We start from the raw sequence: 14,985 nt of genomic DNA, 5'->3' as shown, positions 1-14,985 counted from the left end.
AGAAATCTGGAAAATGGAGACTACTACATGACCTTAGAGCGATAAATGCTACCATACAACCCATGGGACCTATACAGTGAGGCTTACCATTACTGACCACCCTACCAAAAAATTGGCCAACCATCATTATAGACATAAAGGACTGCTTCTTCTCTATTCCCCTACATCCTGAAGGTACCTTTAGATTTGCCTTCACAGTCCCATCTATCAATCATGCCCACCCAGATCAAGGATATGAATGGACTGTGTTACCACAGGGCATGACCAACAGTCCTACTATATGCCAAATCTTTGTATGGATGACCATCAAACCGCTTCAGGAACAAAACCCTGATCTAATAATATATCATTATATGGATGATGTTTTACTTGCCCATCCTGATGGCGATCGACTCAAGGCTCTTTATGAGGAATTAACTATTCTCTTGGAATATAGAGGGTTACATATCGCCACAGAAAAGGTTCAATTAGGTACTACACAAGAATTTCTGGGTTCAAAATTGACACCCACAATTATCCAACCATTAAAAATTACCTTGAGACTAGATCATCTCCAAACCTTGAATGACTTTCAGAAATTATTAGGGGACCTAAATTGGATCAGGAGTTTTCTCAGGATCCCCACTTCTCAATTATCACCCTTATTTGATATCCTAAAGGGAGATCCTCATCCAAATTCACCTAGAACCTTAACTCTTGTTGCTAGACAAGCCATCGGAATCACTGAAAAAGCTATGGAGGCTGCTCAACTCGATCGATTCCACCTTGACAAACCTTTGAGCTTTATTATTCTAGTGGACCATAACTCCCCCACTGGGGTCATCTGGCAAGAAGGACCATTGCTATGGGTCCATTGTGCTCACTCCCCAGCTAAGGTTTTGAGTAGCTACCCAGAGGCCATAGCTGAACTAATTCTGAAAGCCATCAAAATAGCTACCATTTCCTTTGGGACGTCACCCGCGTTGATCATCACACCCTACACCTCTGCCCAACTTCAATTCTTTTTTTTTTTTTTTTAAAGATTTTATTTATTTATTTGACAGAGAGAAATCACAAGTAGATGGAGAGGCAGGCAGAGAGAGAGAGAGGGAAGCAGGCTCTCTGCTGCAGAGAGCCCGATGCGGGACTCGATCCCAGGACTCTGAGATCATGACCTGAGCCGAAGGCAGCGGCTTAACCCACTGAGCCACCCAGGTGCCCCCCCAACTTCAATTCTTGAGTAACTCCTCCTCTAATTGGGCCATTATCATGACTAGTACTACTGCTAAATTTGACAATCATTATCCCTCCCACCCTTTATTACAATTCTGGAAAGAACATCCCATAATTTTCCCAAGGATAACCAGCCAAAAACCTATTGATAATGCCCCTGTGGTGTTTTCTGATGGTTCCAATAATGGAACTGGCGCCTTTATGGCAAATGGGAAAATTAATACATTTTTGTTTCCCACTACCTCTGCTCAACGTGTGGAATTATTAGCAGTCACTGAGGTCTTCAAGGCATTCTCCTTTTGCCCCTTCAATTTATTTTCTGATAGTAAATATGTAGTATATGCACTATCTCTGTTAGAAACAGCAGGAACTATATCTACTAGTCTTCTGTACATACCTACTTAAGAGCATTACAAGTTCTTATTTGGAACAGAAAGCATCCTTTTTTTATAGGGCATTTAAGAGCACATTCTAACTTACCTGGGCCCCTCTTGTTGGGAAATGCCCTGGTCGATTCTGCTACTAAAGATCCACATATATTTAACTCTATAGAAGCAGCAAAAACCTTTCATGAGAAATTCCATGTGAACGCTTCTACCTTAAAATTAAAATTCAAACTTACTAAAGCTGTAGCTCGCAATATAGTTAAATCCTGTGAACGCTGTGTCTCCTTACTCCCTCAACCTTCTTTGGGAGTCAATCCAAAGCGGTTACTCCCTAATCACATATGGCAAATGGACGTAACACATATGCCCGAATTCGGACTCTTAAAATACGTTCATGTTTCCATTGACACTTTCTCTGGATTTATTACGGCCTCCTTGCATTCTGGAGAAAAAACTAAAGATGTTATCGCACATTGTTTGCATTCGTTCTCTATTCTAGGGATACTAAAACAATTAAAAACAGACAATGGCCCTGGATGTACCTCTACTACATTTAAACAATTTTGTGCTACATTTGGAATCACTCATGTCACTGGTATTCCCTACAATCCCCAGGGTCAAAGCATAGTGGAACGTGCCCACCTAACTATTAAAAATACCTTATTTAAACAAAAAGGGGGAATAGGAGATACATTCCGATCCCCAAGAGACAAACTATCCACTATCCTCTACATTTTAAATTTCTTGAATGTGGATAAAAACCAGCATACTGCCGCCGAAAGACATTGGTGCACACTAGGCAATTCTCAACCTAAGGTTCTTTGGAGGGACCTTCTGTCGGGTCAATGGAAGGGCCCAGACCAAGTGCTAATCTGGAGCCGAGGCTCTGTTTGTGTCTTTCCAGAGAACGCTCCATCCCCTATTTGGGTCCCTGAACGGCTAGTCAAGCCAGTCTTACACTCGGCACCAAAAGAGGCAGAAGCCCAAAAGGACGACAGCCATGGTGACGATAATCCGGTTGATGATGATCTATGCACTCCTGACCATGACATCAGGACAGACCCTTTGGGCCATTGTTAAAGCCTGGCCCTATCCACTCCCTTTAACGTCTTCCTCTTCCTCTGCTACTTACCCCGCACTCTTAACTACTAATTTATTATGTAACTCCTCTTAAAAGCACAACTTTTCCCAAACGTTTGAAACAAGTGTTGAAGTGCAAACTTGTTCTAAAAATATCACGTTTTTGCCTATTCCTGTTTGTATTCGCCCCCCTTTTATGTTTCTTGTCAGTAACAGTACAACCATTTCTAATAAGTTGAACTGTACGTTGAACACTTGCTTCCTTACACAATGTTGGAATGCTACAGGCTTTTCATTTGCTATGATAATGCGTATTCCAGTGTTTTTGCCTATGCCCGTCTCTGTCCCAGAGGGAGACCTTCCAGTTTTGCTGAGACATAAAAGAGACTTCGGTATCACCGCTGCCGTGGTGACAGCTGTTGCCGCCTCCGCCGCTGCTACTGCACTTGCCGTTGCTATTCCTGCAGCCAAGGAGATTAATCAACTGTCTACGAATACTGCAGAAGCTCTACAAACCCAGAGTGAAATTAATGATCATCTCGCTGTGGGTATTCTTTTTGCTAATCAGCGGATTGACTTGCTACAAGAACAAATGGACATTGTAATACAACTACTGACTGTAGGATGCCTTCGCTCAGATACTGGACTCTGCATTACTCCAGTTGCATATGATAACCTCACTCGAGCAGCTAATTATTCCAGGGAACTATCCAAGATGCTTACAGGCAACTGGAGTGCCAGATTCGAGAATCTGACAATACAGCTTCGTGCTAATATTGTTAACGTTAATGCCAGTAAGGTAGAAGTAGCTTCAGTATCTCAATTTGTTGCCTTTATGAAAAATGTTGTAGGATGGGGGAAGCAATGGTTTGGGTTCATATCCATGGGTGGATTGCTGATATTCGCTGTGGTGTGTTGCTTATGGTGCATTTGCCCCACGATGAGGATTCGTAAAAGAGACACCATTGCCATCAAACAAGCTCTGTTATCCATCGAGTCCAGACAGTCGCCCCAGGTATGGCTCAGTATGCTGGATCGGTAGTCAAAGACGGGTAAGATCGTAGGCGGAATATACCAACCTAAGACAGGACATGATCCTATAAGCATCATGATCCAATGACGGGTAAGGATATTCTTGGCCTTGCGACAACCTAAGACAGGCACGACCCCTGCTGAGTCTTTCCTTCTACCATAAAACAAAAAGGGGGAACTGTCAAGGGCGGATGCTCCAGGGGCCCGGAGATCCGTCAACCGCAGAGCTTTGCAAAATGGCGCCTGGCGATTTGCCAGAAGGTGTGTCTAGAGCGACTGATCGTAAACAGGAAGCACTACCTATTGGCTGCTGAACTATTGCTAGGCTGTGGGTACTTGGTAACAAGCTTAAGATTGGTGGATGCATATCGCTGTCTATGCTGATTGGCTTAGCTCCCCTATATAAGCGATGGCCATATGAAATAAAGGGTTTTTTTGAAACCCAACCGGACGGAGGGTCGTTATTATCGCTGCTGGACGGCGATAATCTACCCTGACCCTCAAGCAGCCACATTGCAGGGAAGGGGTCCTGGATGCGAGGGACACATGGGGACTCACTGCACCCCTGCCCAGACCTGCATACCACGTGCGAAGATGACAGTAATGGGGCCAACAGGGGCGCCCTCGGGTTGGGCCCTCATCTGCACCGGGGACCCAGGAGGAAGCTCAGCACCCTGTACCTCCACACAACTTTCCCTCAGATCCACGACTCTCCCTGGGATCCAAAGAGGAGACCCGCCTCCACCTCCCAGCGCCACCCAGCCGATGAGCCCACCCCCCACACTGGGCTTCCCACTCCCAGTTTCCTCCCAGATCTCTCTTTCCACAGCCACCCCTCCCCCTCTCCTCTGCACAGAGCCCTCTGCCTGTGGTTTTGTGACCTTACATGCTCCCAAGTGCAGTTCCCGCAACTGGAGAGTAAATCCAGTTTGGGGATAAAGTGACCGACAGCTTCATTTTTAATGAGTGATCAGAACTGTTGGCACTGACAGAGGACGGACACATGGCCTGTCGGAAAACAGCGGAACATATGCATAGGCCCTGGATTTGAGGAAGGGGTATCAGGTGGGGCGGGGCTGGGGCAGCCACGGGGAGGCGTGGACACGGGGCATTGAAGACTGCTTATGTGCAGGGGAACAAGGGATGGTTTCCCTTGACACATACACGAACCAGAGCCCGGTCCTGCGCATTCCACGTCCCCGAAACAAGGGGACCACAGTGGGGGAAGCACCCGCAGGGGTGCGTGTGACCGCAGCGACAGAAGGGGTTTCTCACAGCACAGAAGGGTGGTCTGCGCAGGGGGGGGGGGGGGACGGGGACGTGCAAGTGTACTGAACACACGAGGAGCCCATTCATGCAGACACAGAGAGACACGCGAACCCCTGAGCATGACAGAACACAGGCAACACACGGAAATGAGACTGCACGGACGTCCACAGAGCTTGAAGGAAGCAGAAGAAACCCACAGATGCACAGGTCAAAGGTGACACTGCCCTAGAAGGGTAACCCCACAATGACAGTGTCCACCCCAGCAGGGATCAAAGCGACCGCCGTGTGATTCCCCAGCAGATCCCAGGTCCGCCCCGAGCTGGACAGAGCCTAGCCAGAGAGCTCCCGGGGCCGGGTGACAGGCATCTGTCCCGACGGGTGACATATGCACCACACTGGCATTTGCTCATCAATTTTAATGTCCCGCCACTGACAGCGCCAGCCCCTCCTCCCCCCGCACCCGCATGTCAGTGTTTACTCCGGTTTACGCTTAGACTGACTGCAGCTGCGGTGCCCACATTGACCCGGGATGAATGTGGGGACCACCTGACCCCCAAGGCCCCAACTTGCCCACAATCGAGAATGGACACACGGCAAGGACAGAAGTCGTGTCACCCACGCTGGCCTCACTGGGCAGCAAGAGCCTCCCCAGAACACACTCGGGAGGAGCAGCAAGGGTGAGTGGCTCAGAGCAGGGGCTGCTGCCCCCATGAGGCACTGGAAACCCACCTCAGCCCACCTCTACAGAGGAGGACAAGGCGCCCCAAGGGAAAGATCCATCCACCCTGCCTCCAGGATCAGACGCTTTGGAAGCCCTTCCCTGAGACCTTGCCTCTGCCAATCCATAGTTCTCTCAGGGGACATCTCAACCTGGTGTCAATTCTGACTCACCAAGGAGTGACACCAGTTTGGATGAGTTACAGGTCCATGGTGAGTCCCTCTGTGAGCTCAGAGGGTTGGTGGTGACCAGAAAGAGGTCATTTTTAGGCCCCCAGCTACTTTTGTTAGGGCTGATTTAATGTTAAAACCGGTTTAATTGTAGGGCCTGCTTAGCCAGAGCAACTCCATATTGCCTAGGTAGCCATGTTATTGTTTATACCCACAGATTTCATTCCAGGAATAAATGCCCCAGTACTTCCTAGTATTGGTTCTGGGTATCGATTCCAAGACTAAACACCCTAATAATAGGAGCCACGTACCTTGAGGTCTGTGGTTCTGCTCTATAAAACCAGCCTGTGAGATCGGGACGGGGTCGCTCTCTTCGGAAGCGGCCCTGGCTGGTCAATCTGACTTCTAATGCTTGGCATAGAACAAAGCTTTGTGTACCTTTCACTTTGTCTCGTTCCTTTGATAACGGACCCCAACATCTGGGGGCTCGTCCGAGATCAAACGACGAGTACTGAGCCAGCATCAGAATATCTGGGAAAAGCCTCCAGAGGTAAGATCTCAAGACCCCATTCTTCAGGATCCTGTCTGTCTGGTTGTGGAGCTCCAGGGGTGTAGCCCACCAGGGAGAAGCTGGACGCACCATTGCTTCCCAGGGCTGGAGTGGATGCGGGGATGCCACATTCTTCCACTGGTAGATCGCCAGGGGATTCGAGTCCCCCTAGGCAGTCAGGTGACCTGCTAGGGGGTTCGAGTCCCCCTAGGTGTTCAGGGGACCAAGAAAATCCCCATCAGCTGCAGGTTGTAGGTTTTGAGTTAGGATTACATCTTGCACACCCTTAGACTTGATACTGGTCAGGCTGCTTGGTCTGTCTTGTCTTTTGTTGTCTGTTCTGTTATTTGTTCTGTTTAAAGAAATGGGACTCCCTTTGTTTCCAGCAAAGTCCCTGTCTTCTCTGGCCAGACATGGACTGCCTAAACCCTCCCCCCCATTGCTGGCAGGAAAGCATGGCATCTGCTCCTCTGTTGAAGCTGATGAGCTCTGAAACTGGAAACCCTTCCTCTGCCTTCTGGCGGCACTTTGTTCTTCTGTCTCCCCCTTCTGTTTCTGCACCAACTTGGGTGCGGCCTGCATGACTGGCCTCTAGACCATCCTCGGTGCTTCCTGCACCACGGCTCCTTCCCTCTTCACTATCAAGGAGCAAGAAGAGCAGCCCCTGGACTTAATACCTCCCACTCCAGATCTTCCCACCTGTGTCTCAGGTAAACATTCAAAGTGGAGTGGGTCCACGGGGAATGTAAATCAGTATTTAAACTAAGTTAAGTTTGTTGGTTTAATTAAGATACCCATGTCTTTAAAGTTAACAGCAGTAGGGTGCCTGGGTGGCTCAGTGGGTTAAGCCGCTGCCTTTGGCTTAGGTCATGATCTCAGGGTCCTGGGATCGAGTCCTGCATCGGGCTCTCTGCTCAGCAGGGAGCCTGCTTCCTCCTCTCTCTCTGCCTGCCTCTCTGCCTACTTGTGATCTCTCTCTGTCAAATAAATAAATAAAATCTTAAAAAAAAGTTAACAGTAGTAAACGTGAAACTTCAAAGTTTACTGAAAGTCAAGTAAGCTCATGTTATTTGTTAAAATCTGTTAGCAAAGAAATAACTGAACTGATGGTTAATTGTCTGTCTCAAAGTTTTAATGAGTAATTGTTAAAATAGCCTTCAAAGTCTTTGGTAACCTGAAAGTTTAAAGCTTTGGTTGGATGACAAATGAAATTAAAGTATGGATATCTACAATCTTAATCAAATGGGATAAAATACTAAATCATTAATTACTGGAACTAGGTTTGTGCTTTTGACTTCTTACTGCAAAAAAAACTAAGAATATTGGGGCGCCTGGGTGGCTCAGTGGGTTAAGCTGCTGCCTTCGGCTCAGGTCATGATCTCGGGGTCCTGGGATCGAGCCCCACATCGGGCTCTCTGCTCAGCGGGGAGCCTGCTTCCCTCTCTCTCACTCTCTGCCTGCCTCTCCATCTACTTGTGATTTCTCTCTGTCAAATAAATAAATAAAATATTTTTTTAAAAAAACTAAGAATATTTAAATCTGTTGGTAAACATGTTTTGTGCTTATCTGATTCATAAATTTGCCATATAAAAAATTCTGTTATAACAGTTCACAATTGGTTAATACTTAGCTATCACTAGAGACTGAAGTGTTTCTAAGGGTACAAAATTCTGCTAACTGTAAGACTGATGGAAATAAAGGAAGCAACTCTGTATGTAAAAAAGTAGTAGATACATAAAAAAGATAAGAAATGGGAAGACATTTTGTTAAAGATAAAAGGTAATTTTGTCCTAAATGAGATGGTTGTTTGAAAGAAGATGGCTTTGGACAAAACCTAAATGCAAAAAAAGTTACACAAGGTTTGTGAAGAAAATCTTCAGAAAAGAAATTTTAGGTATGGTCAGGACGGACTAAGATTAAAATGAATTTTAAAATGTAGCACATCAGAGTGGCAAATACACATGAAATGACTCCATGTATTCTAGACTACCAAAAGAGAAATGCCATAAGATTTTTATTAAAAGTTTTAATGTTGTCTGAAAAACCAGAGGGAAGGCAGTTGACTGATGACTGATAGTAAGTTTAGAAAAACTGTACACACACAAAAAAAGAGGACCTAAGATAGTAGTAGTTTTGTCTTAAAGTGAAAATGTCTGGTTACACCAGAACATGAAAAGAGATAATAAAAATGAAACTTGAGGGTATACAGTAAGTTTTAGGCAGCTTGGGGAAAGTTACTTTTATTTGCCATGGTTTACAGGTTTGAAAGAAAGCAATGAAATATGTTGAAAATTTGACCATATTAGATCTGTTTTGATGGTTTTATTCACAAGAAGGAAAAAAAGTCTAATAAATATTTTCCTGTAAAATGTTTCTGCTCAAATAAGGCATAATATTTTAAAAAGGAAGACTAAAGCACTGTGTCATGGCAAATCTACATTGGTAATCCACTCAAGTAAAAGTTGACTATTATGTGAATTAAAAAGACACTGGTATAAAAAGTCTGCTTTCTCTCTCTTCAAAAAAACAAAGTTTTCTTAGAGTAACTGATCTGCTGTTAAGAAGAGAATGTAAATGGTTTGCTCTTTGCCTGTGCAGAGAAACCAGTTTCTATGTTTTGTTTTATCAGATCTTAAACATCCGTAATCCTATTTAAGCATTGCTTTAAAAAACTTAGATTTTAGGGGCACCTGGGTGGCTCAGTGGTTTAAAGCCTCTTCTTTTGGCTCAGGTCATGATCCCAGAGTCTTGGGATCGCCCCACATCGGGCTCTCTGCTCGGCAGGGAGCCTGCTTCCCCCTCTCTCTCTGCCTGCCTCTCTCCCTACTTGTGATCTCTCTCTCTGTCAAATAAATAAATAAAATCTTTAAAAAAAAACAAACTTAGATTTTAGCAATTGTCAATAAGGTTTAAATTATAAATGAGATCTCTTTGATTCCTAAGGCTTTTCCTTGGTATGTTAAATTACTCATGAAGTACTACTAAACCAATGATAAACCTTGGGTTACATTTAGGTAAATGCTATAACTATTATAGAAATGCTATGCATTTCCTAAAGTTTTAACCTTTTAATAAGGTCATCGCTTGATATTGTAATTATTGAAATATTGTGTGCCACAGAAGTCACCTGATTTTCTTGTCGGTTACACTGTAAACTCTCGATCTCCTCAGCTCTTTAACCATATCTATTCTGAGTTTTTGTCACTTATAATTGTTTTAAATCTCTTGTAAAAGAAGTTTTACCTTAAAGGAGATTCATATAAAGGACTTCCAGGACAAATACAGGTATTTTTTTGTTTAAAAAAATCCTAAAACTGAAATGGATAAAAAATTCCAGAACTAAGTAAAAGCTGCATTCAGACTAAGCCAGAATTAGTAATGGGAGTAAACGAACCAAAAGATGATAATGTTGTATCTGTTATTTTAAACATTGCTGGTTCTCTAATGTTTGCTCTTCCAGACTAAGAAAACTTTTTTCTTAAGTTATCTGTGACTTACAGAAATGTAAAAATATTTACTTGTAAACAAATCAAAGTATTTGACTTCTCTCTCTCTCTCTCTCTCAAGCTCCAAAAGTCTCAGCAAGTATTCTTTCTTCCATGGCAATCGGTCATTTGCATAAGTTCAATAAGAATCTGTTCTCCCTGTAACAGGACACCACTGAAAACAGTGGGTATTTACCAAGGCTTTGACTGGAATGTCAGATATACCCAGATAGCTTAAAGGAACTAAGGTTGACTTTATAAAACCTGGAGTCATAAAGCCCCTTGAAACTGTTGGCCTGATACCTTGATTACAAATTTCCCAGCAGCCTCACCAGGTGAGTAAAGTATGTCACTTCCTGGCAGGTGCAGGAACCTTGGGATGCTTTGGGTTTTTTCGGAAGAGGAATTCGCCCAAACTGACAGGTATTACAGGCATGTCTGATGGCAAGTATGTGCCTTCACTTCTGGCCTGGAAAGGCTACTAAAAAGTTCAACCTAGAGATTCCTTATAAAAAGTCCCAGCAAAGCAGATTCTAAAAGATCTGTATAATCACTCACCGTTCTTGCTGAGCTTATGTAAATAATTAGGCCAAGTTTGTTAAACTGGACTTGTTTTTCAAATAAATTAGTCCTGATTTGGCTATCTCTGGAAATGAGGGTTATTTTAGAAAGAAAAATTATATTTCAGTAACACACCTCTGTGGATATTAAGTTCTAGATTTTATTGTCTTTAAATGTTTGTTTACCTAAGCCAAACAACTTGAGGGAAACTTCAGAGAAGTTGCACAATAGCTCGTTTAGACGACCTTGCCTAATATTCTGTAGGAATAATAACAGAACCCATTGGACACAAACATATGTTAGTTTTTATGCATACCTTTTCAGGCTGGGTAGAGGCTTTTTTCCCACCAAACATGAGGTGGCAGGAATAGTAGCCAAAAAGCTGCTAAAAAAATAATTCCTAGGTTTGGGCTGCCTCCCACAATTGGGTCAGACGATGGCCCTGCATTTGTGAGTTCAGACTCACAGGCACTGGCCAAGGCCGTGGGCACTGATTGGAAACTACACTGTGTCTACCGGCCCCAGAGCTTCGGACAAGTAAAAAAAAATAAAACGGACTTCTAGAAAAACCTTGACAAAGTTAAATGTGCAGAGTGGTGGTGGATGGGTGGCTCTCCTTCCCTTCACCCTCCTCGGGTTGCGATGCACCCCCTACTTAAACAAGGTTACCCCATTTGAAATAATGTTCGGGCAACACCCCCCCCCCCCACTCTGCTCACAGCTACAAGAGGCTGCCCTAGTGGAAATGACTGATCAGTCCGTACTCCAGTCACTGCAGGCGCTACAGTCTGTCCTAAAAAGAGCCACGCAGGGATCCGGACTGCCCACACCGAGATGGAGATGGAGATAACACCGCATCCTTACGAAGCCAGAGACTTGGTTTGGATGCACCGCCACCACGTGAAAAACTTGGAACCTCGCTGGAAGGGACCATTCCCTGTCATCCTGACCACCCCCACGGCAGTAAAAGTAGAAGACATCAGGGCCTGGATTCACACATGTCACGTCAAACGAGCCAAAAGCAAGGAAGGACACCCCCCAGAAATGGGAACCACTGCCGGTGGACCCCACCGAGTGTGGACTAAAACTAAGACTCAAAAGGGTTTCATAACTTGGTCACTTTTAACCCTGTTCCTACTCAGCAGCAGCCAGGGGACACCTCATCGGCCTAAAACAGCCCAATGGACCGTAACAGTCCGGACCGTCTTCACTAACTTCCTTAAGGCTCCCACCAAGCCTGCTTTGCTTGCAGTTCAGGAGGAGTGAAGGAATTGACTAACCTCCAAAGAAAAGGGGGGAAATGTTATGGTTGATTTAATGTTAAAACCTGTTTAACTAGCAGGGCCTGCTTGGCCAGAGCGACTCCATATTGCCTGGGTAGCCATGGTGCTGTTTATACCCACAGATTTCATTCCAGAATAAACGCGCCAGTACTTCCTGGAATCGGTTCCAGGCATGATTCCGGGGGTAAGCGCCCTAACAATAGAAGCCACGGACTTCGAGGTCTGCGGTTCTGCTCTATAAAACCAGCCTGTGGGATCGGGATGGGGTCGCTCTCTCCGGAGGCGGCCCTGACCGGTCAGTCTGACTTCTAATGCTTGACAGAGAGCAAAGTTTTGCATAACTTTCACTTCATCTCAGGCTCTTCCTTAGAGGGCGGACCCCAACACTTTCTCCCCTCCAAGCAGGGCCGCCTCCAACCACCCTCCCACCACCTCCCAGTCTGCTGGAATCCCAAAGAAACGGAAAACAAACAAACAAACAAACAAACCAGAACAACAACAATAAAAAAAACCCGTCCTTCCGTAAAAGTTGTAGGGTCACAAAGGGCACACAGAGACCAAGTGTCCCCCAGGCCTGGAAAGAGCCAAAGGCGATCAGAGACAATGAATCTCTCCTTGCGGCTCAGAAAGTACTCAAAGGCCCGCGTTCCGTCCCCAGGTCCCAGCCCCAGGCCCACTGCAGGGCGCACCGGCTCTCAGATGAGGCCCTTCGCCCCCTCCCCGCTCCCAACAGCGACCTCGGCGGCGCGATCCTGTCCGCGGCTCCGCCCCCGGCCCCCAGGGAAGCCCTGGCTCCGGCACCCGGGACGCAGGAACACGTACGAACTGCTCTGGGCCACCTCCCGCCGCCTCCGCGGGGAGTGGGTGTCCGGAGCCGACAGGCGGTCCGAGCCGGGTCCCCAGCCGGAAGCCAGGGGCCGGGACGGCGAAGCCAAAACCACACTCGCACCGCCTGTGCTGCCGGCGGGACACGGGGGCACCGGGTGTCACCGCCTCTGCAGAAGGATTTCAGCAAAACGTCCCCAAATCACGCAATGAACTGCAGCGCGTCTGTCACTGTCTCGGCAAAGAGGCGGCTTAGACACACGCCCACGGGTGTCAGCCCCGAACACGGACCGAACCGTGGCCGGATGCGCGGCCGCGGCCCGACGGGCGCCGCTCGGCGCGCCCCGTGCCTGTTCCGACGGACCCGCAGGAGCCCCGGGCCCCGACATGCAGCCAAAGTCCCTAAACCCCCTAACGGTACCCCCGCGCAGCAGCCCGCTCCGGTCCCGCGGCCTCTCGGCGGCTGCACACCCTTCGTCGGGCCCCGTCGTCACGAAGTGACCGGACCGAGAAGCACAGGCTCCGCAGCAAGCGAAACCCACCGCGGCCGTCCGGGGCGGCCCAGCCCCGCGCGCGCTCGTCCCGGCCCGAGGGAGAGACCCCCACCCCCACCCCGGGGGAGCGCACGAGGTCCCGCCCGGAGGGTCCTCTGCGCGCCCGCTGCCCGGTCGGCGCCCACCGTCCCCCCGCGGGGCCGCACACCGTCCGCAGCCCCAGGCCTGCCCGCCCCGCGCCGGCCTCGCTCCGGCTCCCCCCGCCCAGCACGCAGGTGCGGCCCGACCGGGAGGGGAGCGCCCCGCCGCGGCCGCTCCTGCTTCGCTCTGGCCGGCGGGACCCACGCTGCGGGCCCCGCGCTCACCATCTCGGCGTCCGGCTCCCGAACCTCTCCGCGTCCGTCCTGCGCCGCAGACCCACACGTGCGCCGCTCCGCGCCGGTGAGCTCCGCCCGCTGCGCCCCTGAGCCACACCTACCAGGACGTCCCTCAGGTCTGATTGGGCGAGTTACAGCCGCGCTCCGATTGGACGATACTTCCGGTTCTACGACCTGATTGCACGAGGATTTGGAGTTACCTCCCCCAACTCTGATTGGACATTCCTCCGGGACCGGAGCTCGTCACGCCGTGATAGGACAGCCTGCGGCCCTTTACCTTCTGATTGGGCGGCACTCCAAGTACCGCCCCTGGGATCCAAGACCGCGACGCGCTCGAGGCCCCGCCTCCCGCATCCTGACTGACAGGCCGGCGCTCCACACGTGTCTCACCTGCCTACCGGAAGTCGGCTCCCAACCCGGCTGACTCCCGCCGCCGACCCGCCCGCGCCCTCCCGCCCCCGGAATCCGACGCAGTCTCCCCGCGGAGCCTCCCGCGTGCGGCGCCCGATCCGGACGCGGCGGAACGGAGCTGTCCGTGGTCCCCGCCTGGGCGAGGGGACGGAGCCCCTGTCCCGCGTGCTGGAGCGCAGCCCGGGAGCCGGTGCCATCACGGGGCGCGGGGGTGGGGGTCAAGCCTCCGGGGTCTCGCCCGGCGCCGGGTCCCCGCGTCTGGATTCCAGCCACCCGGGCGGGGAAGGGGCATCTCGACGTGGTTTGGGCTCGCGTCGCGGTCCTTCGTGACGCGGAGCATCATCGCTGCGTTAGCGGAAGCTGTGATGTCGGTGGGGTCGGCGCGCCTTCAGCCAGGCCCTGTCGGGTCCTGCTCTCCGATCCAAGGGCTGTTTGTGGATTCCGGTGGACACAGTCTCACCGTCTCTGTGAGATTTACAACATGTTCCCCCCCTTCTCTGGGTGTCTTATCCCTCCCAGGTAATGTCCTTGGATGGACAACGGATTCATTCTACTGTCACTGGTGACAGGCAGACGTCGGGCCACCTCCTATCCGGTGGTCGGGCGACCTCCTTACCAACTCCTGTCCTTGCTGCGCGCTCCGAGACTGGGTAGGTGGCCTTGCTGCCAGTGGGGAGAAGGACCCGGGTTCAGTTACGATGCCAGAGGGGCAAGGCCCTGGGAGGGCGGGCCTCAGGTCTCTCACCAAGAGGGTTCTTGTCTTTGTGCAAGAAGTTCAAGGACAAGGGCCCCTGGGTGGCTCAGTTGTTAAGCCTCTGCCTTCAGCTCAGGTCATGATCCCGGGGTCCTGGGATGGAGCCCCCGCATCGGGCCCCTTGCTCCGCAGGGAGCCTGCTTCTCCCTCTCCAAGTCCCCATGTTGTGTTCCCTCTCTAACTCTCTGTCAAATAAATAAATAAAATCTTAAAAAAAAAAAATCCAAGGGCAAGCCATTTAGAGAAAGGGACAAGGATTTACTAAGCATACAGGTGAGAAAGGAGGTGGTCTCTCCTCGCAGGGGGGAAGGGGATTCCCTTAGCCTCTAACCAAAGGCTTTATAAGTCCTGGTTTTGGGTTTTTTTTTTTTTTTTGTT

At 49.0% G+C, this 14,985-nt stretch overlaps 1 protein-coding gene across 1 annotated transcript in view; it reads right to left on the bottom strand.

The window, feature by feature from the left end:
- Window positions 1-13,527, bottom strand: part of LOC131823260 (zinc finger protein 77-like) — a 33,767-nt gene extending 20,240 nt beyond the window's left edge. The window contains exon 1 of the mRNA XM_059159378.1: window positions 13,431-13,527. Coding sequence (XP_059015361.1) covers window positions 13,431-13,433 — 3 coding nt within the window. The 5' untranslated portion in view covers window positions 13,434-13,527. The remainder of the gene's footprint in view (window positions 1-13,430) is intronic.
- Window positions 13,528-14,985: the final 1,458 nt, after the last annotated feature.

This window comes from Mustela lutreola, chromosome 2 (assembly GCF_030435805.1).
Source record: "Mustela lutreola isolate mMusLut2 chromosome 2, mMusLut2.pri, whole genome shotgun sequence".
In the NCBI taxonomy this organism is placed as follows: domain Eukaryota; kingdom Metazoa; phylum Chordata; class Mammalia; order Carnivora; family Mustelidae; genus Mustela; species Mustela lutreola.
Note: the sequence above shows the minus strand (reverse complement) of the source record. Positions and strands in the feature narration are given on the sequence as shown.